Genomic DNA, 25,916 nt, shown 5'->3' with positions numbered 1-25,916 from the left:
CGGAGAGTGTTCATCCACTGGCTATTATGGAATGATTAGAGGAGAAGGTGAAGCTCCAAGTCCAGCAAAAATCAATACGGCTGTCGAGAACAATTCAGCCTTTCCCGCTCCGAGGAGTATTAGCACCAAACCTCTGTCTCCTAACACTTCTTCATTCGTCTCCAAGTGATTCAGGCCCAAGCTTCCAAAACAGCTACGCCTGTTCTGTCCTGCATGTTCTTCTCATTGCAGCAGTGGGGCCCTGCTTCTATATGACAACTGGGAAGGCAGCAGCTACACGACAAAGCTTTCATTCATGCCTCTGGAGCGCACCGAGTAGCGGTGCAAAGCTAAAACATGTACTGTATGTTGCAGAGAAGCATTGCTTTAACGGGGATTCGTTTTTAAGATTTGTTTTGCATTTTTAGCAAAACAAAGTTCTGAGGTTCAAAGACTAAAAATAATGTCAAATGTGACAATGAGTCTGTATTAAAACACTTCAAATGATGCATTAATGACAGAATTGTAAATCGGCAGCTGTGTTGCATGAACAGGACAAGGCTGAATAATGGGTTTGATAAAAAAATAAAAATAAAAAACAAACTTGTGGATCACTGACCTTGTACAGTTTAAGGCTAGCCTCATGGCGGGAATTGACAGTGTGCATCCTCAGCTTCTCCAGGCTATTAGTGTAGTAGTCGCAGGCATTGCACTTTAGGTGCACCGGATTGCCTATGGCCACACATTTCAGGCGCCATTCGTTGCCTTTGCCCCCTTCTTTGATGTGGGCCACAAGCTGGTACTTTTGCACATGCTTGTCTGTTTTGCAGTGCAGCTGGAAGTTGGCCTTGAGCTGAGTAGTGTAGTGGCACAACTTGCACTGATGCGAGTCTCCAACAACGGCACGCCACTCCTCCTCCGGCAGGCTCCGTTCAGCTCCCATATGCATGCCAAGCACATCCAGGTTATCAGTGGTGAAGCGGTTGCACACAGCGCACTGAAAGAGCTTGAGAGAGGGATCTATAGTCTGCGATAAACTTTCTCCCAGGGTCATCAGTTCTTCGGACACCAACTGCCCACCACCTAGCCGCACATCCATAGGGATTTCCCCACCTACTAGAACAAAGCAAACACACGAAGAGAAAACAAAACAAAGAGAAGAGAACAGTATCATCAGCTGAGACCTATTCAAAGCATACAGTCTAGATGGCTATTTCAAGTAAATACATGCTTAAAAGAATGTGTCTGGTAGGTATGATATTATGTGAAGGATAATGCTCATTTTTTTTGTCTCTAGCCAACAAATAGCTCTGAGCTAGGAAACAAGAGCGCCTGGACATTTCTACAAAAGCCTTCCAATGCCAGAAAATGAACATGCACATTTTCACTGTTTGGGCTGATGCTCTTTCATCTCCTGCCTGTAAATCAACTCTAAAGGTCAACAGAAAAAAGCAACGTGTTTTCTAATTACAGTAAAGACTTTCCAAGCTCAAAATACCATGAATCAACCCCACTCCCCTTGTTCACACAATGATGCTTTTTATTCTTTTTAATTTACACTACTTTCCTTGGATTATTTTCCACCTTTCTCTTCAGATTACCTCTAACACCTAACAGATTAAGTCTGCTTGGTACTGAGTCGAACCATAGAGCAGAGGGGGAAAAAACACAAAAAACTGCAAGCACATATCTTATGACACCGACCACATAATTGATGTCTGTAGAGTCTGGGGAAAAAAATGAATGCTAAAAAAACGAGGTAAGAGCCGGTGTTTTTGCCTTTGCTTGCTGATCTTTAATCTTTCACTGGCCAGACTGAGCATGCAGGCTTGACCCTGCCTGGCTTTACACTAAATTAATTCCAGCAGCTTCTTTTTATTTATTGCTGCAGTATGCAGCCTGTTCTTGGACTTTTCTCCATTACCTGAGTTTTTATAGCCAGGAGAGGGAGACCTTTGAGAAGCCCTGTGAAATCACTCACAGACCCAGCTCACCAGTCATGGCTCTTTATGCTCAATCATACAAAACCACAGATGCACACATATGTCATTATACTGTACCTACCAGCTTTTTCCCTCTTGCACTTCCCTTTTCTCTCATTGTCTGTTACTATTAAGATTTCATTATTTACCATAGACCCCTTGTCCACAGCTAAATTTTGATTGCATGTCATCAGACCAAGCTTTTGTTTAATATAGGCTGCTTTATATTCAAACTATTTTAATGTGAACCTCTGTATATTAGGCCATCCTTTTTTTTTGTGCTAGGGGATTCTTGAAAAGAAAAAAAGGTAAAAGACTGAATCTTTCCATTTGATCAGACTGTTTTCAAGACAAATGTTTTAGGTATATAACCATCTGACTTGACAGCTGTATTGCTCCACGGTGTGCTGTAACCATATTTCAGGACAGAGAAGTAAAAGTTGCACCTCTCTTTAACTCCTGCTCTTGATCTCGTATTGTCTTTATCAGGGCTGTAGTCCTGAGTTTTGGGAGCGAGGATAAGAAAGAAGCTGATATAACCTGAGGTCAGCACTTGCCATAAATTGTACCTCTTTAGAAATACACCCTACAGTAAAAAAAAGAAAAAGAAATCCAGAATGAGAGCATAAAAAGTGCACCTCTGTGTCTGTTTGTTTAGGGATCTCGTACTGAGCCTTATGTATTATATGGTGGTACCGTTAATATCAGAGTGTTTGTGTATGATAGCGTTAAGAGTTCCTTAAAGTGTGACCATGGATAACACTACTGCAGTTTATGGGCCCAGACTGTGTAATTATTGCCTCTCTTGCAATATGCTTATTACTACTCACCTCACAGGAAAATGAACCAGATGGCAGAAGAGGGAAAAAAAATTAGTCACAGCAATAAATTCTTGTTTGTGTCTTCAAACTGGTGACAGTTGAAACAAGTCTGTACAAACTGTGTGGTTGTAACTGGTCCTACAAACACTTTGCTATGCTGCTGAATTACCCTTGCTGAGGCCTCTAACCTCCCTTCTTTGACCAAGATTAAATTTATAGCTGAAATTACTGACTTGGAAGAAACGGAGAACTCCAGCGGTGAAGTTCAGCAGCAGTTTGAAAGTAAAAAGCTAAGGCTGGTTGACTGTGTGGAAAGGAGGGGGAAAAGCATAGATTATACATGTTTGGCCTTCTAAATCACCTTGTATGGATATCACACAGTGAGCTTCAAAATTCTGCTAAATCATATCAACACACTGTCATTTGAGTGCCCTGTAAAAGATTGCATGAGTAGGGAAATAAATAATCTTTTGCTTTCTGTATGCTGCCTGGGACATTTATTATAAGAAAAAAAATGTTATGCTGGCCTTGTGCACTAGAACATTCTACCATTGCTGGTAAACACATATCTTATGGCATGAGAACAAAGCAGCTGCCTAAGTACAAATCCGTGATATGCCGGAGTACAGCATATTGTATTGCAGCTTATCGCTTTGGTTTGTTTTTCATTTGATAAAATTTTGCATTATTGTCTTGTGTTCGTGTAAATGAATAAATTAGGAATCAAGATAGAGTTCAGCTAAAAGGTCTAGTTATTGTTTTTTCTTTTTTGTGGGGAAATGCTTTTGAGAACCAAATGGGACATACCAAGTGCAGGAGCCAAGGCAGCCATGTTCGGATCTAGGTGAAAGCTCCCCATCAGGAACTGGGCCTCAGCTCCAGCTGGGTCTATCTTGAGGCTTGGTGGAAGGCTCATGTTCTGCGTCAGGTAATACTGGTAGAGCTCAGCCTCAGAGGGCGAAGGCATAGCACCCAAGCCAAGTCGCCCGTGCTGCATCTGAGTCACATTCTGCTGGAGCAGCATCATGTTGTGCATGTGCTTTTCACTAGTCATGTGAATACGAAGGTTCCGCGCCACATTGGTCTCGTAGTCACACACCTCACACCTCCAAGAAGGTTTGCTCTTCGGCTTGGTTGGGGAGGGGACCCCACAAGGTCCGGACATGTGAGTGGAGGATTGTGAAGGATGGTGGTGGGGAGGGTGATGGCTACTGGCCTGGGTGACTGACGGGACAGCCACCACTCCTCCTGGTGTATGTCCAAACACCTGGTCCTGTGCAGACCCAATGGAGCCTCCATTCTGCAGTGTCTGCATATTGTTCAGGTGCTTGTCTGACTGCATATGGATGCTTAAGTTCCCCTTTGTGGTGGTGGAGTAGTTACACACCTACGAAATACAAGATCCGTTTTTCTTAAACTGTGATAAAATGATACAGATACAAATTTAATATCCTTAGCTGCTATATAAAATGCACCTAAATCAACAAAAAGTTATCTACATACCTCACACCGGAAGGGCTTGTATCCACAGGTATAGCTTTCTCCACGAGCCAGACGAGGGTGGCTCTGACCACTGCTGCAGTATACGCAAGAGCCTCCAGAGTCTGGGTGCTTCTCTTTCATGTGGGCCTCCAGAGTCTGCTGGTACTTGTAATGCCAGTTGCATTTGGGACACTTGAGTGTCTTGCATGAATTGCGTGAATGCATCATGGTCATGTGACCACCCAAAGAACGTGAGGAACCCAGAACAGTGTCACATTTAGGGCATTCGACCCCACTAACTCCACTGCCACTGGGCCCATGGTTCTGTGAACACTCACCCATTCCTGTTATGTCACAGGAACCCCCTGGGAGGGGGTGCGAGTGGCCATGAGATGAAGGGTGGAGGTGATGATGATGGTGGTGCACGTGGTGATGATGCAGAAGGGCTCCATTTTCCTCCTCTCCCTCTGCAGGGCAATCATTTGGTTCTGGAGCTGTGGCACTATCTCGATTGGCACTTTCATCAGGAGCAGCATTGGTGGACAGAGGCGAGGAGGAAGTGCCAGAAGTTTCATCCTCGCTCCTTCTGACGGCAGCTGTCACCAGTGCCATGGGAACAGTAGGTCCCTGGCAGTTAAAGCTCAGAGGGAGCTCTGAGGTCCTCCCTCCACCATCTGCAGTTGAACCCTCTTCCTTGACAGAGGAGGAAATGGAAGCAAGGGCTTTGCTGTTAAGTGTGGAACTGACTGCAGAGGTGCAGGGAGAAGGCTGGAGAGTGCTACTAGGCATTAATAAAGGAGATTTGGAAATGCTTTGGTTTGAGACAGCTGGTTCCCCCGCTTCACCCCCACCGCTGCTACTGTTACCACCACAGGCCATTGCAGTGCTTTCTGCCTCATCTTCCTCTGCCCCTAATAACAGTTCCTCGTCCTCCTCAGAGCCCCCGGTCTGGCTGGATAAGTGTGCCTTGCTTTCATGTCCCTTAGTGTTCCCATCTTCTCCCTTGCAAGCCAACTCTTTCCCAGCAGGCTCCTCTGTTCTCCCTCCCTGTTTGGGCAGGGCACTGGAGTCTTTGGCAGAGCCTGGGGATGAGGTAAGAGTGGGCGCTTTGGGAATGCTCAGCCCTCCAAGAGAAAGCACTGAGCCTAATGGGGTTTGTTGCTGCTGCTGTTGCTGGAGGCCAGAGTCAGAGTCTTTGTTCAGGAGGGTCTCACTGCCCCCACTGCTGCTTCCAGGCTCTAGATGGACACCACTAAATGTGCCATAGAAGCTCTGTCCAGAGTTAAGAGGGAGCAGCGTAGATGGCAGAGGAGTGCTCTTATTTTTTGGTTCCAGGAAACTTATGAGGGGCTCTTTGTCCTTCCCAATGCCCTGGATAATGGCAGATGCATGCTTATCTCCTAACAGCCGCCGCTCATCTTCACACAGTGTCATGCGGTGATCGTGGACAGCATGAGTGGCAAAGGAACGGGCATAGCCGAAGGACAGCTTGCAGAGAAAACACATGAGAATGGGCTTACCCTTGCCATATAGGGCTAGCCCATCAAATTTGGAGAAATCCACATTGTTGGGAACATCTTTGGATACACAGGACTTCTTGGCAGACCCATCGCTGTTCAGGTAATCCTTGTTGCTTTTGTGCCGCACATCGAAGACACGGAAACTGTGCAGGACAGGGCTAAGGCCTGCCATTGTTGAGGTATTGGGGAAACCTTGGTCTGAATTACCAAACCACTTTCCAAAGGACGAGGCTATGTGGAACGTGTTGATGATCTGTGGGTAAACTGAGGACGAAGTCCCAGCAGGTTCCCCTGGTTTCCCCCCACTCGAGAGAGAGTTTGTAGGAAGCAGGCCGGGTACCATGCCTCCACTACTTTGGATCAACTGACTGAGGCTCTCCACAATGTAGGCTGAGCCATCTGGTTGGTAGACTATCTCTCCAGCCAGGTTCTCCACATCACTACTCTCCTCTTCCTCTTCCTCCTCCCCTTCCTCACTCCCACTCTCAGGTGGTCCCTGTTGTTGTGTGGGCTGATGTCGCAGAAGAGTGGGCATACCTCCTCCCCCTGAAGCTATTGGCATCCCAGGAAAAGGTTGAAGACTAGGGAAACAGTTGTCAATCTCCATTTCATCTAAGTCCTCAGATTCTTCCTCTTCTCCACAGCTCACTCCCTCTTGGTCTTCTTCGTCAAGACCCTCTCCTCTGGGATGCAGCTGGCCTGTGGCAGAGCTATCACGGTGGGTCCGGGGTGATGTCTGCTTTGGCTGCTGCTGCTGCTGAGACTGTAGTTCTCTTACCCTGTCATGAGGTGCAATAGAGTTTTGGGACTGAGAGGGGTAGGGACCAGAGAGAGACAGCGGGTCCAGGGAAGGTGCCTGGTTGGTGCAGGTGACCTGTGAGCTATTGTGATCGTTCCAGGGCTGAGGTGGTTGCTGCTGCTGGGAGGAGCCGAGCCCATCGTCTGTCCCAGAAACCACGGGAGACTCACAGCTGTCCATGCTGATGCCTACATGAGGCATTCATCGCATCCAGGCCTGCAGAGACACAAAATGATTACGATAAGAGGTTAAAGTTGTATTTGGGACAGTAAGCACACAAACAGCACATAATTTATTTGCTATGTAAATTAGGGAAAGATCAGACTTATAAATATGAAAGGAAGACAATGGGGAAAAAAAGGTTTGAAAGAAAAAAACAAGCGAATGTATGGCGATGTATCGTAAGAGACAAAAGTCTGAGATATAATTGGAAAAATGACACCATGCTCATTACGCTAGATTAGGCACTTAAACACAATACCTGAGACAAGCACTAATAAGACTTCCACGATTCATCTTCCTGCCATATCACAAAGGTACCATCTTTTATCTTCACCTTCCAAACAACACCCCTAATCTTATATTCTGCAAATCCTACATCCGTTTTTAATTAACTTGCAGTCAGAAAAAAGGCAGCAACAGTCTAACTTAATGGATCAAATAGATTCCTTGTGAGATAATTAGACATTGAGAAGCCACCCATCAGCATGTCGTACATTTACATAACTAGAAGAAAAAAAAAAGGGAAAACTGTATCTAAAAAAAGAAAGAAATTCTTAACAGTAATACTGTTACCACTCCACCTCCAGTGGTGTACATAGAAGAAGAATGTAATTCATGTGCATTATTGAGATAGATTTGTCTGGACGCTAACATGAGCAATAAAAGTCAGTATTTTCTATGAACCCAAAACACATAAGCTGGTTTGGGACTTCACTGCAGCTGTGTTTAGATCTTGCATCCAATAACCTCCACGCTTAGCCTGGTTTCAAACACTCCAGCCATCCTCTGCCTCTGAAATAATAAATGGGAGCTGAGCTTTCGAGAGCTGGCCATGCCCCGAGCATCTGAGAGACTCAACGCAGGCTGCAATTTAGAGCGCAGAAGAGATAAAATGATAGCGCAAGATACTGCTGAGCTAATAATTTTATTAAAGGGATGCAGCCAACATTGATTAAAGGGGGCAATCGCGCTGAAACCAATAACTCTGGGCTGCCCTTTAACCCAACAGTACTGAATATTACATGAGCAAAGTTTCCCGGCACCGAGCTCACTGCCATGTCCTGGTTGATTAGCACATTCACCGCTTGCACTTGATTTATTTACTTATTTACTTAGGGATGCAAATTTCAGCTGCGATCAGAATGGAGTCTACCCCACACCCTAACATATAAAGCACTGAAGGAGAGGAAAGATTGATAATGTCTGTCTGCCTCTTCATGAATGTCTGATGAGGCTTGCTTCCCGTGCAACATACCTGAGACCTCCCCAGCCTATGTGCACTCAAACTGCAAAAAACAAAACAAAAAAGTCATGATAAAGGACCCTCATTTTGTATTTGGTCTGCTAAATGAAGAGTCAATCGTGAGCAGTAAGTAAAATTAAATAGAGAACCATAAATACACACAAATTTCTGCTAGCATGGTCTGTCTGATTATTTTGTTTACATTCAACAAAAGCTAACCTCAGTGACCCTTAAGTTACTTTGCATATAAAATGAAAGATATTAGACTGGCTGGCTTATTAACATGATTGCTTTATACAGCCAGACATGATTTAGCGATGGCTGCCATATTGAGTGAGGGGATACTAGCCTTACTGGTCTGTATTTATTATCTGCTCCATTAATAAGAGGCTATGAGCTCAACAGCCATTTCACACAAATGGACTGAGGGCAGTGAGAGTAATGCAAGAAAAAACGCGCCACATGTCAAACAGACAGTGATTCTTCAGACTAAAAGCAAGTGGATAAACTGTACGAAATGAAATGGGGGGTGGGGGAGAAAAAGTGACTCGTGTAAATGGACTGTCTCATAGGAAAACATCTCCATGTGTCCTGTCAGAACATGGAGTTTTTCACACTTTGTTCCTGTAATCTATTAGGCCCCTCCTTCAGATTCCACTGCCTGTCTCAACCAGGCCTGGGAACACTAGGACCACATGCACAACTAGTTTTTAAGAGCCTGGCTCAAATCCCCCCCACCTGGCTCTACCCTTCATGTGTTTCATGTTTTGTGGAGGTCCCTCTAAATGGTCTTCCATGCTTCATTTGGTAAACTAGATGATCAGTAAACCTCGATCCCCCAAAGAAGGGAGAAACCCTAGCCAAGCAACAGTGTGTAAAACAGAGGGTTAGACTTGAGGGAGAAGAGACTGGGATAAGGCCAACAATGACCTCTAAAGTTCTCTAGTCTCCTCTTTTCCTCGGGTTTAAAAAAGGTGAGTACAGTACCCATCAATTCACATTACCGCTCAAGATTCCTCAAGCAATTAGCAACAGACAGGATAAAACAATGACTCTTGATCAGTGCTGGAGCGCCGAGATAGTTTGGTGTGTCCAGTGCTTACAGAAAACAGAATTGCCCTTTAAAATCAAGATGGTGTAATTCAATAACCTGCAGTGGTTACTGATGAGCAATGGGATTGTCTGGAGTCGGAAAGTCGCAGATGGGCCAACTGATATAATGCTGTTTGTCTCTAGGAGGTCTGCTTGGCTCAGCGACACCTGTTTAAAGTAGGAAAAGCTTTAATCTCTAGGAGGCACTAAAGGAGTCCTGGAGACAAAGAGACGCGGTCAAAGTAGAGGGGAAGTGGAGGAGGCTGGTGTCTTTGTGTGCTGATTGTGTTAATAACCACAAATAAAAATGAGGGAGTAGACCACTAGAGATGACTAGTACTGTTATTATTTACAAGTTACCTTTATGTACTGTTATACATTGCAATATTTAGAAACAAAAAAAATTGCCTTTTGAATACTGGCATTACAAAAAGTGATTCTGTCATGGCGTCTGCCCCTGTTTTGCCTTTTAATTCTGAATATGGGTCCACTGAGTTGACAATAAGCAGGCTGTGCGCAGCCAAAACAAGCCTTAGTTGACAATAAGAGATAATCACAGGGAAGAAAAGGCTGGATTCCTGAGCTGATCTCAGGGAAAGCATGATGATGCACAGATCCTAACTGCAGCATTCACCCCCTACTGCCACCTTCCATCAAAGACTTTATGCCAGAGTCTCCTTGCTCTTCTATTTTCTCTGTGGCGAAAAAAAAAAAAAAAAAAAAGGTTATGCTCGACCCCCTCCCAACCACAAAGCAGATAAGACTGAACCTTGTGAAAAGGCCTTGGTTTTAATGAACAATGTCAGAGAGTGGGTCTGGATGTCATTTTGTAGGGATGCAAAATGAGAAGTTTTAAGATATGGGTCCTTTCATTAGGTGGGATTTACTGGCCAACTGAGGCAGGAATTAAAGGCTAAAGAAGCATCTGATTATAAGCATGCCTGATCACCTGCCCAAAGGCCTGGTCTTGCCTTCAGAAGACCCTGGTCTCTAGGGTTTCCTGGGGAATTAGCTCAGACTCTATCCAAACTGTAAATACTGCTACTTAGGGGTGCCCTTACTCTTACTGCACATACGCATACTCACGAGTTGTGAGGGCACACAAGTTTGTTAACCTGCCAAGAAAGACCCCACACAATACACCAGTTGTGATTTTCAAACATGCATCAGTGATGTTCCTTGTCTGTGTCTTGTCTCTGCGCCATCACAGAGCCTGGCTAGCCACCGCAGGGTAAGGGGCGGTTATTGGAAAATCAATGGCATGAACGCTAAGCAAGTTACAGGAAGATGTGGGAAGGAAAGGTTCTTATTGATAAAGCAAGGGAAGGCTTTTTATGTTGCACTAGGGACATGCTCATTGATGGGGAAACCATTGTAGTCCTCAGGCAGAGCGGCGCATGGGTTTATCTTGTAAGCTTGTTTCAATTAATCACCAATAAAGGCATGCATGCATTGCACTTTTTAACATATGTCTACTTTAATGCCTGGTATGGCTTTAAGTCTGGTTTTAAGGCCCTTATATTTTAGTGACTGAACTGATATTTTTAAAACTTCACAAGTGTTTTTTCTTTTTCCTCTTCCCCCTTTTTCCTATTTTGTTTTTTTAACTGCAGGTTTGCTTCCATATAAAGACCTTATACTCCACTAAGGCAAGATGTTGTTAGGTGTGGCTGTGTGCAGGCAGGAATAGGACCCAAGGTGCAGACTCCGGAGACAGACGTGAACTCAAAAAAGGCTTTAATTTAATACTCAAAATATAACAAAACTAAAAAAAAAAAAAAACTCAACACAAACTTAAACTAGAGAAATGACAGAACACACAGCTAAGAAAACGGTAGATCGCGACACAGACACAGAGAAACACTGGGCTTAAATACACAGAGGGAGCAATCAGGGAATGGGTAACAGGAGGGAAACACAGCTGGGGCAAATCAGGCCTAACGAGACAAGAGGAAGCAAAACCAGACACATTAACATCAGACATGGACTTTCAAAGTAAAACAGGAAACACATAACACAGACTGAACAAAGACACAGACTCATATGCAGGCACTACAAAGGGAACAGAGACGTGGGAACAGGGCAGACACAAACACTGACTGAACACGGGGATATAGGAACTTAAGATACACATAGACGCGAACTAGACAAGGGGATGCAGGTGATAGGGGAGACAGAGCAACTAAAGAAGACAGAGACATAAGCCATAAGACAGAACTCAAAGAAACCAAAAACTAGACAGTATAAATAATATCGTAAACTCAAAAACCCTGGGTCAACGACCCAGGCATCCTAACAGTACCCCCCCCTCAAGGGCTGGCTTCCAGACAGCCCAAACCAAAACATCAAAATCAAAAAAAAACAAAAACAACCCAACCAGGGTGGGCGGCGGGGGAAACAGGATGGAGGGCCCGAAACAAACCAAACAAGGAGCCAGAAACAACAAAACAAAAAAAAAAAAAATGCAAACACTGGAGCCCGGAAAGCAACAGAACAAAAAAAACAGGAACAAAGTCCAAAACAACAGCACCAAGGCCCAGGCAAAGTCCAAAAGCAAACAAACAAAAGAGCTCACGAAAAGCGCAGAGGCCCAGGCAATAGTCTCAAAAAAGTTCAGGGGGCCGGCCCGGAGGCTGACGGCACAACAGTCCAAACCCGGGTAGGTCAGGGGGGCGGCCCGGAGGCTGATGGTCCAAGAGCCCAGAAAACAGTTCAGGAGGCCGGCCGGCCGGGAGGCACCGACGGCGGCGGAGCAGGTCAGGAGGCCGGCCGGGCGGGAGGCACCGACGGCGGCGTAATTCAGGGGGCTGTCCATGACGGCAATGACGTCCAGTCATCGGCCGGACAGGACGTGCAGGACGAGCAGGCCGGACAGGACGTGCAGGAACAGACAGCATGGAGACCTCAGGAGCAGACGAAGCTGAACACTCGGAGACTGGACCAGGCGGAGCTGCAGAGGCCGAAGCCGGACCAGGCGTAGCACAGGCTGAGGCAGAAGCCGGACCAGGCGTAGCACAGGCTGAGGCAGAAGCCGGACCAGGCGTAGCACAGGCTGAGGCAGAAGCCGGACCAGGCGTAGCACAGGCTGAGGCAGAAGCCGGACCAGGCGTAGCACAGGCTGAGGCAGAAGCCGGACCAGGCGTAGCACAGGCTGAGGCAGAAGCCGGACCAGGCGTAGCACAGGCTGAGGCAGAGGCTGGACCAGGCGTAGCAGAGGCAGAGGCTAATGGCAGCTGGACGGGCTCCTCAGGCCCTCCAGCAGGAAGAGACGGCTGAAGCGATTCCTCGGACCCTCCAGCGGAGACAGGTGGCTGAAGTGATTCCTCGGACCCTCCAGCGGAGACAGGTGGCTGAAGCGGTTCCTCGGACCCTCCAGCGGAGACAGGTGGCTGAAGCGGTTCCTCGGACCCTCCAGCGGAGACAGGTGGCTGAAGCGGTTCCTCGGACCCTCCAGCGGAGACAGGAGGCTGAACGGGCCCCTCGGACCCTCCAGCGGAGACAGGAGGCTGAACGGGCCCCTCGGACCCTCCAGCGGAGACAGGTGGCTGAACGGGCCCCTCGGACCCTCCAGCGGAGACAGGTGGCTGAAGCGGTTCCTCGGACCCTCCAGCGGAGACAGGTGGCTGAAGCGGTTCCTCGGACCCTCCAGCAGAGACAGGTGGCTGAACGGATGACCGAGGAGAGGAGCGACGGTGGCGTCGCTTCCTTTTAGACGAGGGAACAGGAACCAGTGGAGAAACGGAGACCTCCTCCTCATCCTCCGACCACACAGCCGCCAGGAAAAAGGCAGGCGAACGGACAGGCGAACAAGGTCCCAGCTGGCGTGAGGAAGGGGAGGAAGCCTGCAGTGGCGATGAAGCAGAGTGTGCGTTGTCCTGCGGCAGCGGTGGGGAAGATGTAGTGAGGGAGAGAGCAAGCTCACTAGCCCTGACTTGCTCTCTCCAGGCAGTAATGGTGTTCCCCAACTCAGTGTCTCTAGCAAACTGGCTAAGCCGGGGATTATGCCGAATGATGGCCTCCACCGCGCTCAGCCCCACTGCCATGGTCCTTAAATCCGGGGACTGGGCGATGCGGTCGAGCAGGCGCACCAGCCGCTCCATCTCGCCGTTGAACTCAAAGAAAAAGGAGTCTGCAGGGTCCATGTTCTGGTCGCGATCTTCTGTTAGGTGTGGCTGTGTGCAGGCAGGAATAGGACCCAAGGTGCAGACTCCGGAGACAGACGTGAACTCAAAAAAGGCTTTAATTTAATACTCAAAATATAACAAAACTAAAAAAAAACTCAACACAAACTTAAACTAGAGAAATGACAGAACACACAGCTAAGAAAACGGTAGATCGCAACACAGACACAGAGAAACACTGGGCTTAAATACACAGAGGGAGCAATCAGGGAATGGGTAACAGGAGGGAAACACAGCTGGGGCAAATCAGGCCTAACGAGACAAGAGGAAGCAAAACCCGACACATTAACATCAGACATGGACTTTCAAAGTAAAACAGGAAACACATAACACAGACTGAACAAAGACACAGACTCATATGCAGGCACTACAAAGGGAACAGAGACGTGTGAACAGGGCAGACACAAACACTGACTGAACAAGGGGATATAGGAACTTAAGATACACATAGACGCGAACTAGACAAGGGGATGCAGGTGATAGGGGAGACAGAGCAACTAAAGAAGACAGAGACATAAGCCATAAGACAGAACTCAAAAAAACCAAAAACTAGACAGTATAAATAATATCGTAAACTCAAAAACCCTGGGTCAACGACCCAGGCATCCTAACAGATGTGAGTTTATGACTGATATGGTGTCACAGGAAGCTTAACTGCATGGTACCAAGAAGAAATAAATACATGGCATTATCAGTAGAGCAGCATTGTGGTGCAGTGGTTAACACTGTCATAGCAAGAAGATCCAATCATCATTAAATATAAACAAATACATAAATATACCTCTTATACTTTAGTCATTCTTTATTAAAAAAAAAAATCCAAGATTACTTTCTGTCACTGTGAACATCAACAGTCAATACTTGTTGTTAACTCTGTGGAGGTGAAGTCTTGGTTTCCTTGATCCCCATCACTTTAACTCAATTAGCAACAATTAACAATGAAACACAGTAATTTATTATGTGCTGTAAATATTCAGTCTACTCCTGTGCTAATGCAGACATAAAGGTGCTCCAGTACTGCTCCAACTGCAGGAGGCAAAAAGTCACCTCAGGTCGATGGCACTCGGCCTGTAAACAGGGCTTCCCGTAAAATCAATGATCTTCAGTAGGAGCTATCAGTCTGTCTAACAGAAATAGCCATGGCTGTGCTGAGTCTAAGGCAGGGAAGAACAGTGCTGTGTGTTTACATCAGTGTGTGAGAGTAAGGGAGGCTGATCACTGGCCTGTCTGGGAGGTATTTCTCAAAGGCAGCAGAACTGAGGCATGTAGATCTGTCACGCATGCAGCTAGACAAGGCTTACAACTCACAGATTTTATTACTGTGGTTCTTTTTGTGTACTTTATGCGTTAATCTAATGCTGGAACAAACGTATAAGTTACAGCCAAAATAATCCTTGCTGATTACAATATGAGCAAACTCAAATACCCAGGAGGTGATGTGCTGATTGTTTTAGTTTCACAGTACTCAATTTTAGTAATCATTTTGCACTAGCAAAACTGGCCAGTGAAGGCAAAATTGATTTGTTTGTAGTATCAATTGCCTCCTTTGTTAATAGACCTGAAATAGAACCTTGAAAATGATTTTACCCTTTATGCAACACCATCAAATCGTGCTAATCCATTCCATGTTGCAGAGCGGAAGAAAAGTTATTTAAGACAAATCACAGGACAGAACGGTATGTTGATCATACACAGGGCAGTCTGATTAAATGATCAGACTTGAGCTCAGCTAAATTCCAAAACCCCTCAGTGGGGATTTACACATGGCACTAGAGTGTTTCCTCAGTTTTGGAGGGTGTGATAGAAACAGCATGCTGGTGTAATTAGAAGTAGTTAATTAGCTGTGGGTTAATTACTGGGTTCTGCAGAGCGATAGTGAAAGACCTGGTGGGGTGGCAAAGCAAAGAAGCAGCGAACACACAGCAGGAAGCTCCCAGTCTCCCACCAATTAGCAACCAGCATGGGGAGGGGAGCTTCTCTGGTGCACTCGGAGTACAAATGTATAAGAATCATTTCATTCAAACCTCTGTGCAAGGGAAGAGAAAGCAACGGTAGATAAAATTTTCATGGCGTTAGAAACATTTTAGTATTTTTCTTTTTTGGGGGGGATAGAAAAAGTGGCAAGGTACATTGGAATTTTAGACGACAAGGTGATGCAAATAATACAACAGCCATTAAGTCCACAGAGTGAACGGGAAATATTATAATTACTGCAAAAGCAACTACTTCCTACGGCAACAAAATCATTCTTCATTTTGAAAGGCTGCACTGCATTATTTTCCTGTTATGTCCCACGTGGTTTGTTAAGAAAGCTTTGTAATTTATAAGCGCATAAATTATCCTTGGAATTAAGATATTGATGTATAATAAGAGAAGGGCTATTGGGCACAAACTAATGTTCACCCCCAGGCAACCCAGTGCGCAGAGCAATAGGGTGTCTTTAAAATCGCAAGACTGTGAGAATGAGACAGAGTGAAACTCTGCAGCTGTATCTTCCAAACAGTTATCTGATAAGTTTGATATACATTATCCATTTCTGCTCAATTTTAGACTAACAGACATGGATATTGAATGATTTGTAACAGTCTGAAATGCAACCTCACATACTTTGGCACGCCGATCTGACTTTCCCATAGTGTGGAATGCAGAAAAGCTGAAAGGACAGATAACACTTTGTGCAGTGGTCTTTCAGGGTTTAATCAATCAGAGAAGTACACGCTGATCAGATTGGGGACGATGCAAGTTAAAAAAAAAAAAGGAATGCCCCAGATAGATATTTGCAGATGTACAACTGCGTTTCCTGCAGTTTAGCACAACAGAGAGAAAGAGAGAGGGAGAAAGCGAGAGAGCTAAAGACACGTGTCCACTGAAAGGTCAGGGACAAGGGGGAAATGTGCTGATCAAAGTCTTTGAGCCCCCGGACCTTCATTTCTACTAATTATCAAATCTTCCCCTATTTATATCTGCGGGAAGCAGACGGTCTCTAAAGAGAGGATGGAAGTGAAATCTGCAAACTACAGTGCTTTCAAAGCTTCTGTGTGCACTCACTCCATTTCATTTGTTCTACGGTACCAGGATTAGGGTAGTAGAAGCTAAGAGAACCAGTGAGCACAACTAAATGTTGTGAATAGACTGCAAGGCTGAGCAAACTGTAAAATACTTTATCAGTGCCATTCTTCAGCGGTGGAAATGTTATCTGTCATTGCATGGTGCTATACAGAGATGTGGTCCACATACAGTATGCACAAATGTGTGAAGACACACCTTCTTGCAGCTTTCAACTAAGGAAACCACAAACAGACTTGTTAAAGTGATCAATACCATTGAAATATTAAACCTTAAGAAGCCACATTATTGATTGGGACCCAATGATAAAATGGTTTATTATCACAATTGTGGGGCTTTATGTAAATGTTCATCCACCATGTGCTGTGGCTTAATATGAACCTTCCCACACACACAGACGCACACATAAACGTATACATAGGCACATGTGCACGCATACACACACCTTCCAACCCACTCAGCTCTGCTCTTTTACCCTGCCATCTAAAACCTGAGGGATTGGAGGGATTGGGGCGGACAGGGAGTTGTCATTACCACTACTTCTGCATCCATTAAGGAGAGCTGACACTGATCAGCATACTGAGCCTCTGTTGACTGAGAGAGGAGAAAAGGGATCTAGCCCCCTAGAACAACCTGGCAGCTCTGGGATCTAGTCTAAGGGACATCAGGCTGGTGTTACTTTGAAGGCAAAGCATGCAGGTGAGCACAGGACTCAGACTCTATGCGAGGATCACGCCCTGACAGACAGGTCGGGGACAGGTATGACATGTCTATAATGCTGGGTCTTTCTGTCTAATCTGGAAAACAAATACCTTAGTAATGACCCAGTCCTGCACCTGGTAAAACACAGGCTTCACCAGCACCTGGAATTAGACAAATATCTGTTCGCTAAGCATTCTTAAAGCAACACGCTCAAAAATACTTAAGGTAATTTAGAAGGTATGAATATATGATGTAAAGATGCTTTTTTTAAAGAAATAAAATGTAGAGGAGAAACAGCAAATGTGTAATATTCCGCTAAAATATTGGTAAGTATTAAGGCTAAGGTAGGACATTAAACAGTGAGCAAGACTATGAGCAGTTGAGTTAAATGACACAAAGGCCCAGAAGTAAAACACAGAGCCAGTGCCACAAGCCTGCGAGTTAGAGGCCAGTGTTCGGTTAAGTATCTAAACCTGAGCAGGGTGATAAGATCCCTTTTAGAAGGCATGTGAAGGCCAAATGACCAGGAAACCCGAGTAATGTGGGTGAAAGCTGTCTGGGGTGAGAGCAGAGACGTGGAAAGTCATGCAGCGTTATGTGTGGAAAATGGAAACTTACTATCTCTTTTACACACCTCATACTGAGAAGAACTGCAGTCCCATTCGCATAAGCTTGTATGTGCATATACCATATCATGTGTAAGCACACACGCGCACGCGCACGCGCACGCACGCACGCACGCACGCACGCACGCACACACACACACACACACACACACACACACACACACACACACACACACACACAAAGCAGGGATTAAAGAGTGTCCCAGTGAAACCATTCTGTGGAAATTATTTCTTTGCAGAAAAAAAGGCATGAAAGCCAATGGCGACCTGGCCTCTAATTCTAGAGTAGGATATCCTGGATAAATAATTAGAGGGTTGCTTTGAAGACCTTGCACAGCTGAACCATTCACTCCCCACTTCACATTTGCTAAAGTCATTAATGACAAAGATTTAGAAAGGAAAAGCGAAAATCTTTCTGGTACACAAATACTTTTTTTTCTCTTTTTTTTTTTTTATGAGGCCTGGCCCAAATTCCTCTCCGCTTAGCTGAAGCCCTTATCCTGGGAAAGAACTGCACGCGTTTTAAACAATAAACCTCAAGGGAAAACTGAATTCTATTGCCCCATTCCCTACTGAATTATGAGGGTTGATTAAGTTAAAAGAATAATGCGCCCTGTGTTTTAAAAGGGGAAGTGGACAAGAAATGTTTCAATGCAGCAGACAATATTATCAAAGCAACAAAGACTTTTATATTTCAGAGCGTAATAAAAGAGCGTAATAACAAGCCCGCTATGAATGCAAGATTAGAACGTACCATGCTCTAATGAACAAACTGACTGATCCACCGTTAGTCCTCATGCTTAGTCACCGCATGTGTCACGTCTTCAGTGGGCTGTGTGGCTAACCTGGATCAATCAAAGCGGGGGAGAATCTGACAAGTAGAATTCCCAACAAAAGAAAATCCACTCACCAGTGTGCATTTTAAATTCCACTGCATACAGCAGCAAAATCTTTCAGCATTTCAAAACCCCCCAAAAAAACAAATAAAAGGAAGATGAACCCACTGAGCAGGGTTTCCATGCTGATGAGATGTCTAATCTTTACACTGCCAGTTTACAAACAAAACACTCATTAATCAGATCTAGATGTAATCATAATGTTAAAAGAAGAGCAGAGCTTGCCCTACAGTTTACAAGGACAACTTCCAAGGTAAACCTTGCATGGTGATGTGCATTTCTTCTGAGTAAAGCTGTGATGAGGAACTGTCAACAGAGGAAAAGGGAAGGGAAAAAAACAAAAGAAAAACAACTTGTTAAGTGTATAACAAGGTGGCCTGGAGGGCAATGCCGAAAGACACCTCAGCACTTGACTCTGTAGTGTGCAGGGAACATCAAACAGCATTTCTGTAGCAACGCTGAGCACTGACGGAGCCGACCACAGTGTTCAGAGGGCCCTTGTGTGAAGAGAAACACTTCAGTTTGTCAGGAAATAAACAGGCAAAATGTGACTAAAAGACAACAATTCCTTCTGCAATAGTAATAAGTGCTCATATGCACTAAATCTGAACCCAGTGTATGTTGGGAGACTTATCTGACATGAGGGAAAGCTACTGCCATTGGAATAGCAAGAAGCTGTATGTGTGTGTCACCCAAAGACGCAAGGATTGGGTGGTAAAATTAACCCTCTGTTTGAAGCTACGAAGATGAAGAAGGAGTAAAGACAAAGCTTACTGAAATAAAATTAACAAATGATCTGAACTGTGATAGAACAGTGCTTGAACCAAAACCTGGCATGCTGCTATCTACTGCACAAGTGTCCATTCACTTGGTGCTGAGGTTGCAGATGCTCAGTGGTAACAGGACATTAAAATATCCTACCCCCGTGGGGACAGGGAAGAGACAGAGGAAACAGACAAATGAGAGGGAGAGGGAGAAGCAAAAACTGGAGTGATATTTTAAGAAATGTGGAGTGTGTTAATAAGTTCCTCTTCTTCCTGTCCTCGCCTGGCCTGGTCTGAGTGTTGTGACAGCTACAGTGCTGTGGAGCTATATTTGAGAAAGACCAGCCCCTTGCCCCTCATCCCCGCATATACACTGCAGCCCTTGTTCATCTTTCCTAATGAAATGGCCACATGCCTCCTCTCATCTCAGAGTTGCTTGCACACTGTAGCACCTGGTAGATATAAATCAGGCTCACTGAGCTGTATTTGGGAAGTGAGGCATTAAGCATGACATGGGCTGTCAAAGTTCAGATCGCACCGACCGCAACATCTAGTTGAACTGCTGTAGAACAGACCAGAGACCAAGAAGCAGGCCTACCATCGGCCTCTTATCTTCTGCCTCACAGCTCTGCATGACATGGCTGCCACATCTGGGCCCCAGCTGGGCAGCTTGCTGAGCACAGTGTAGCCCAACTAAGTAATGCTAATGTCAAGAAACCCTGTAGCACCCATATTACATATATTCATGTATTCATGGTTAAGAATCCTTTTTTTTCTTTTTTAAAGGCATCAATAGTTTTTTAAAAAAGTGACAATTTAAATGGACATTGATTGCTGTCATTTATCTTTTGGCTTTCTTATCTGTGGGCTTGTGGGTATTATTACAGGTTTTAAGTGGTTAGGATCTATTTCTGAGCAAGGAGATAAAAAAGTAGCTGAGCGCCAGCAAGCATACTGTATGTACCCTTATGTGTGCGTGTGTGTGTTTGAGTGGAATTTTTGTCACGTGATCGCAGAGGCTGAAGGTCAAAGACTGTAAGAGAACCCACACATTCCTCAGAGGACAGGCACACATCTTCAGTGCATGAAGATTTGTAGGTCTGCATCAACTGCGATGCATGCATGCATAAGCATATTGAAGAAGCCAAAGCTCCAGTTTTCCGCCACTCCACCCGTGTACCCTAGAGATTTATACTTGAATATTAAATATTCTCCACCAAGCTTTAGATGTATGGGATAACTCCAAACACACACACACACCACATGGAGGCAGGGCGCTTAAAAAGAAATGAAAATGGTGTGCAAAGTGACAAAAGGGGCTAATGAGTGTGGGGGGGGGGAAAAATCTGTTAGAGATTTTGTTGTGGGCTTTTATAGATGATACATCCTGCTCTTATTTTCCATAAGTCACAATGAAGTGTTGAGGTGGTGCAAAAAGATGACTACAAAAAAAAAGGAAAAACAAATGGACAGAGCAAAGAATGAGGGGACTACATAACTACCCAGTTTAACAAGTATTTCCATTAACAATTAATTATCTTCAAAATCGAGGGGCTCAAGCTAAAGAAAGATGCCTGACGAAGAAAAAAAAAGAGGTATGTGAACAGCAGCAATAACACTGGTTTATGACACATAACATTTATTAATTCAGCATGTTGGAGGGAGTGCATGCAAAGGGGACAAAGACTGTTGAGTATATATGGGGTAGGAAAAAATGGGTCTTACAAGTGGCTTCTGATTGGTGTTGCTATTTGAAGTGAAATTTTAAGTGAAAACTTCATTTGGTTACATTGTTTACTTTGCCCTGGTGCACCCATGCACCCATGCGAACATGCATACAAATACAAATAAGAGGTACATTACATCAAAGTTTACATCAAGAGTTTGGGGAACGAGTGAAAAAGGACCAGAGTTGTCTCCCACATAAGGCTAATAAGGCTAAACATATATGTAGGAAGGAAGAAAGGAATAAAAACCCCTAAGATTATTTGTTTTTTCATAGGAAAGTAAACCTCAGTCAGTGGCGGCAGATTCCACACTGCCTTGAGAATGGGACATTTAATACACATTTAATTAATGATGTCATTGTTTTGACATTGAAAGTGCATGCCAGCAAACAAGATAAACAAGGTCTAGCGTTAGGAAGAGTGCTATCAGAATACTAAGGGAAACAGAAAGCTGAGCGATCACATTCAAAGCACTTTGAATCTTAACGCTGGGTGCTTAGCTGACTCCATTCAATCCTCCATGTGATGAGAGAATATTTTACTCACAAGCACTCATGTGTAAAGGTCAAATGCATGTATGTTAGACTAAATAGCAGACAGATACGCTGCAATGTTGTGAATGGATTCTCTCAGTAGCGAAGCGAGTTTCACCACAGCGTTACACCAGCGTGGTGGACATAGCTGAGTGTGCTTACACATGCCAGTGACAATTAGAACAACACAAACAGACAGTTATACACAATACACATATACAAGCATATATTTGACACATACACACTATTAATATATGCAGGGAGAGAAAGAGAAAGAAGCCATAAAAGTATAAGACAAAAAGACAACAACATTACACCTAAGACATAAGGCGACAACAAAAGATCAACTCATTCATGGGTGCATGAGCCAACTTGCTTACCCACATTTGTGCTTCCCTCCTTTCACACAGACACAGAAAGAAAAACACGTTCGCATGGAGGCAAGAATTAGAGCAGGGCCAACTGGCTCACCCTGAAAGTTCAAGTTGAGTGCCACTACAAATTACAAGTTGACAGCTTTAACTGTCCCTGGTATGTGTTTCTTACAACATACATGCATGTTGGAGTTTGCTGTTGAAAGTGCCTCTAGACATCTGCTCTGGATAAGATATTTACATGACTCCGTTATCTCTTCATTAAAAAAAAAGGAACACAAAAAAGTATGTAAACAAGCTATGTTCAGATTGGTTTAGTGTAATGATGGCGAGCACCTTTGTCTCTAAAGCTTGGACGAAAAAAACCCCTATAAATTTGTTTTCTACTATTTGTAGTTTATGTTACTACTCTCATTCTGTGTGTTCTTTTCCTTTTCCAAATCGGCATAGAATATCCCTTCAAACCTACTAAAAAACAAATGTCCCAACAATGTTCCTTATGGTAGGATCATCTGCCCCATGTCTAGCAGATGCCCCCATATTTGGGGAAGGAGAGTGATAGAGGCTGTGTAAAACGAGAGGGCACCTAATTGGTTCATAACCTGTAATTGTGGAGAAGTAATTGGAGTGGACTCACAGATGCCAGGTGCACACTATGGAGGTGGGGCAGTGGTTTGCCCTTTGACTGTGAGTGTGTGTTTGCGTGTGTGTGTTTGTGTACGTGTTCATGCATGTCACGGGGTTAGCAAAGATCGGAGTTAGGAGATGGGGGATGGGGGGGGGGTTGCGACACTTCTGCAGCATAGGTCCCCAAAGAATATGCGTTAGGTGTGGCGTGTGCCTAGTAGGTCCTTAACACCACATGAAAGTCCATGAGCTGAAACTTGAAACAACACAACCACACCCATGGCAAACAGGCACACATATAAAAGTACACACAGCCAAACAATGTATACATGCATACTATATCACAGCTTCATGTCCACCGGCAATGTTTTTTAGCCCGCTGTTGACTGTAAGAAATCTGCAGCTCAACATTTTCTCATGGCTTGCATGGTGGGTCAATGGGATCAATGCGCTCATGGTCCACCTAGCCAATAATACACCTCTAGCAATCAATGTAATGGGGGCTGAGTGTTAATTGGGACAAAGTAAGAGGAGGGTGGGTGATGGAGCACATGGTCCTTTTTGCAGAAGCATCAAAAACGCTGAACAGGGTCATGCAGAAAGCTGCTTAATGTTGTCAGCATGCTTGTTTAATTGATTGCTTAAGAAGTATTTTTGTATAACAAATAGAAACGGTTAGCGTGTGTTCAAGTGCTGCGCAGTAAAGAAAAGGAAGTAGTTCAGGGAACATCTGTTTGTCTTGCCTATCACCTTGTGATTATCAGTAATTAGCCAACCCCTGTAGTTGTGTAGGTGAGGTCATACATTCCCGTTATTGGGTAGAAACAGCTCCCATTCAACTTGCCACCTTGTTTCTACACTTTGCTGTTTATAGTCTCTTCTTTAACATTTACATTCTCGAAGAGCACCTCGCCAAAGAATCACTTTCTCTACTTCAAGGTTGCATTTTAAACTGCAGTTACTTTGAATAGATAAAACGGAGGCAAACCCAAAACAGGCCTAAACTTGGTATGGGAATAAAATTAGTAAAAGTTGAGTATAGTTTGCATTATCCACTTTCGTGAATGTTCAGATAAAAACAGCAAATAATCCAACATATGGATTTGAGCTCAGTTGCGAGATGACACTTGCTTCAAAGAAAAGTGCCCTTCACATCCTGCTCTAAAAAAGAACTACAGTATCCTGTTCAAGCAGAAAGCAGATCATCTTCTCTTCACTCAACAGCCGTGCTGCAAACTTACTGAAAACCGAGAGGGTGAAGATGACAATGAAAACAAATCTGCATCGTAAAGTGGGAAGCTGTTTTTGCTGTTCATAGGTAGAGCAGCTTAGAAGTGGTACATCATACACTGTTAAAAATAAGACTGGCATATTCAAACATTTAAGCATGCTTTTGGCAGCAGGTGTCTTTTGATGGAAATCATGAGAAACTTTCAATTAAACAAAAGCAGCGAGACGGGGGGGGGGGGGGGGGGGGGGGGGGGGGGCATAACAGAGTCAAATGTTTACCCAGCTTGTTTAGTGTACGGTTGTTTATTTCTGATGAGAAGCTCACAACTAAAAAAAAAGTATATGTAGAGCACAGGAAAAACCTGCCCGACAGATATTCTGTCTGTCAGCTAAATGGAAGTGGGAAGTGATGGTAAGGGAAACATCCTCCACCAGTACAAACGGTTTCCCCTGTGTTGCCTGTTGTCTCGAGGTTAGTCAATGTAGCATCCCAGAAAAGGGCTGCGCCACACAAACAGCTCAGAAGTTTCACTCACTACAGGAAAGTGTCTCATGCCTACAATCAAAAATGCATTGCTTTCTTTTTACCTTCGTTGACATCAGTAAGAAACTGCTACCACTTGCACTGTAACGGTATAACTTCATGTATCAGTCGATCTTCTTCACCATGAACAACATGGTTGCCACTTATCTGAGCTATTTGCTAGAAGTGAGGACAACCAATAGAGATATATTGATTTTCCACCATTTTGGTGTAATTTGGTGAAGATTAATTAACATCTCGCCTTGCTCTGCTCAGCTTGCTGACACAATGAACAGGGACGGGTCACAGGAAGGTCTAAAGTCAGAACCCAATTGGTCCAAAAACAAGGTGGCCTCCACAAGACTCTTGCCCACCCCCAGCCTCTAAATTACCTAGGCTGACACTGGTGGGGAGGAGTCAGGAGCCCACTTTAGGTCTGTACTCAGGCCAGTGGTTGAACGGGTCAAGACCTCCCCATTAGGGAGCAGGTCAAAGCCACATAACTCTTTAGCTAAGGTGAGGGTCACTGCGATGGTCTGTCCGAGTCGGGGTCAACCAGAGGTCTCTGGCCACTGAGGTTCATGGCAATACAATAAAAGTAATCAATCTGGCCGCTAGACCCTGGTCAATAATATACTCCCAGGCTGTGGAGGGTCACCACCTGTTCCCTGGCCTCTCCTTGGACTGTCCTGGACCTCCTGAAGTGCCTAGATCTTGGATTTCACTGTCCTGAAGGAGAAGTGGAAGTCTGGTGCAGAGAATAATGAAAGTCCACATATATAGTTAAGCACTCTGGTATAAAACCATGACAAATGTATAAGCTCTCAATAGACAGCAACTGCAATCGTTCGGTTGTAATTATTTTACTGCGTGCTCATGCAGTTAAGTCAGCTGTCAGTTAATATCCATTTGGTAACAAATCTGGATCTTCTTTGTCTATAGGTGGCACTTCACGTCACACCAACAAATACCTGGTCATTTCAGGATGCCTCTAGTAGAGAATAAAATGTGCTTTACCAGAGTCCAGCCTAAACAGAGACAGAGCTAGGCTATGAAATTGACACGGCTCACCGACATGAGCTGTATCCTTTTTTTAAAAATGCAGACATGCCTTTTTATATCGTACTCCTATTGCACTGACAAAAAAACCTCCTCATACACTGTATGGTGACTAGTCAGAATGCATTTTCCTTAATACTGCTAATCTTACTTTCTTTCAGTGTCTTGTGACAAACATTGCCAGCACTGCTCTCTCTCTGTTCTTCCCTCTTTGGCCTCTCACGCTTGCCATGAATGGAGACAGACAGCATCCTTGGCTCCTGCCAGGATGAGGCAGCAGTTAATTCTTGGCTGCCCTCCCTCTTTGCTTAAAGGCAGGTATAGAGTTTCCAACAGCTCCAGCTGGCTTGATACAATGGAGATCTCAGTGCAAAGGCAAAGTTCCAAGCAGGTGAACTAACCTCTCCTCCTTTGCCTTATAGGCCTTATCAGCCATATCAACAGTGGTGCCACTAACATCCCTACACC

At 44.6% G+C, this 25,916-nt stretch overlaps 1 protein-coding gene across 4 annotated transcripts in view; it reads right to left on the bottom strand.

The window, feature by feature from the left end:
- zfhx3b (zinc finger homeobox 3b) overlaps positions 1-25,916 on the bottom strand; it is a 137,760-nt gene that overhangs the window by 81,755 nt on the left and 30,089 nt on the right. For 3 of the 4 annotated variants that reach the window (XM_085401986.1, XM_085401993.1, XM_085402001.1), the window contains exons 2-4: positions 4,286-6,799; positions 3,590-4,169; positions 599-1,095 (exon numbers count right to left, since the gene is read on the bottom strand). In XM_085401986.1, coding sequence (XP_085258112.1) covers positions 599-1,095; positions 3,590-4,169; positions 4,286-6,784 — 3,576 coding nt within the window. In that variant the 5' untranslated portion in view covers positions 6,785-6,799. The remainder of the gene's footprint in view (positions 1-598; positions 1,096-3,589; positions 4,170-4,285; positions 6,800-25,916) is intronic. The other variant, XM_085402009.1, reaches the window with a different exon arrangement.

This window comes from Rhamphochromis longiceps, linkage group LG1, assembly GCF_057381845.1.
Source record: "Rhamphochromis longiceps isolate RC_006_pf linkage group LG1, R_longiceps_female_GT1.1, whole genome shotgun sequence".
NCBI classification, from domain to species: Eukaryota; Metazoa; Chordata; class Actinopteri; order Cichliformes; family Cichlidae; genus Rhamphochromis; species Rhamphochromis longiceps.
Note: the sequence above shows the minus strand (reverse complement) of the source record. Positions and strands in the feature narration are given on the sequence as shown.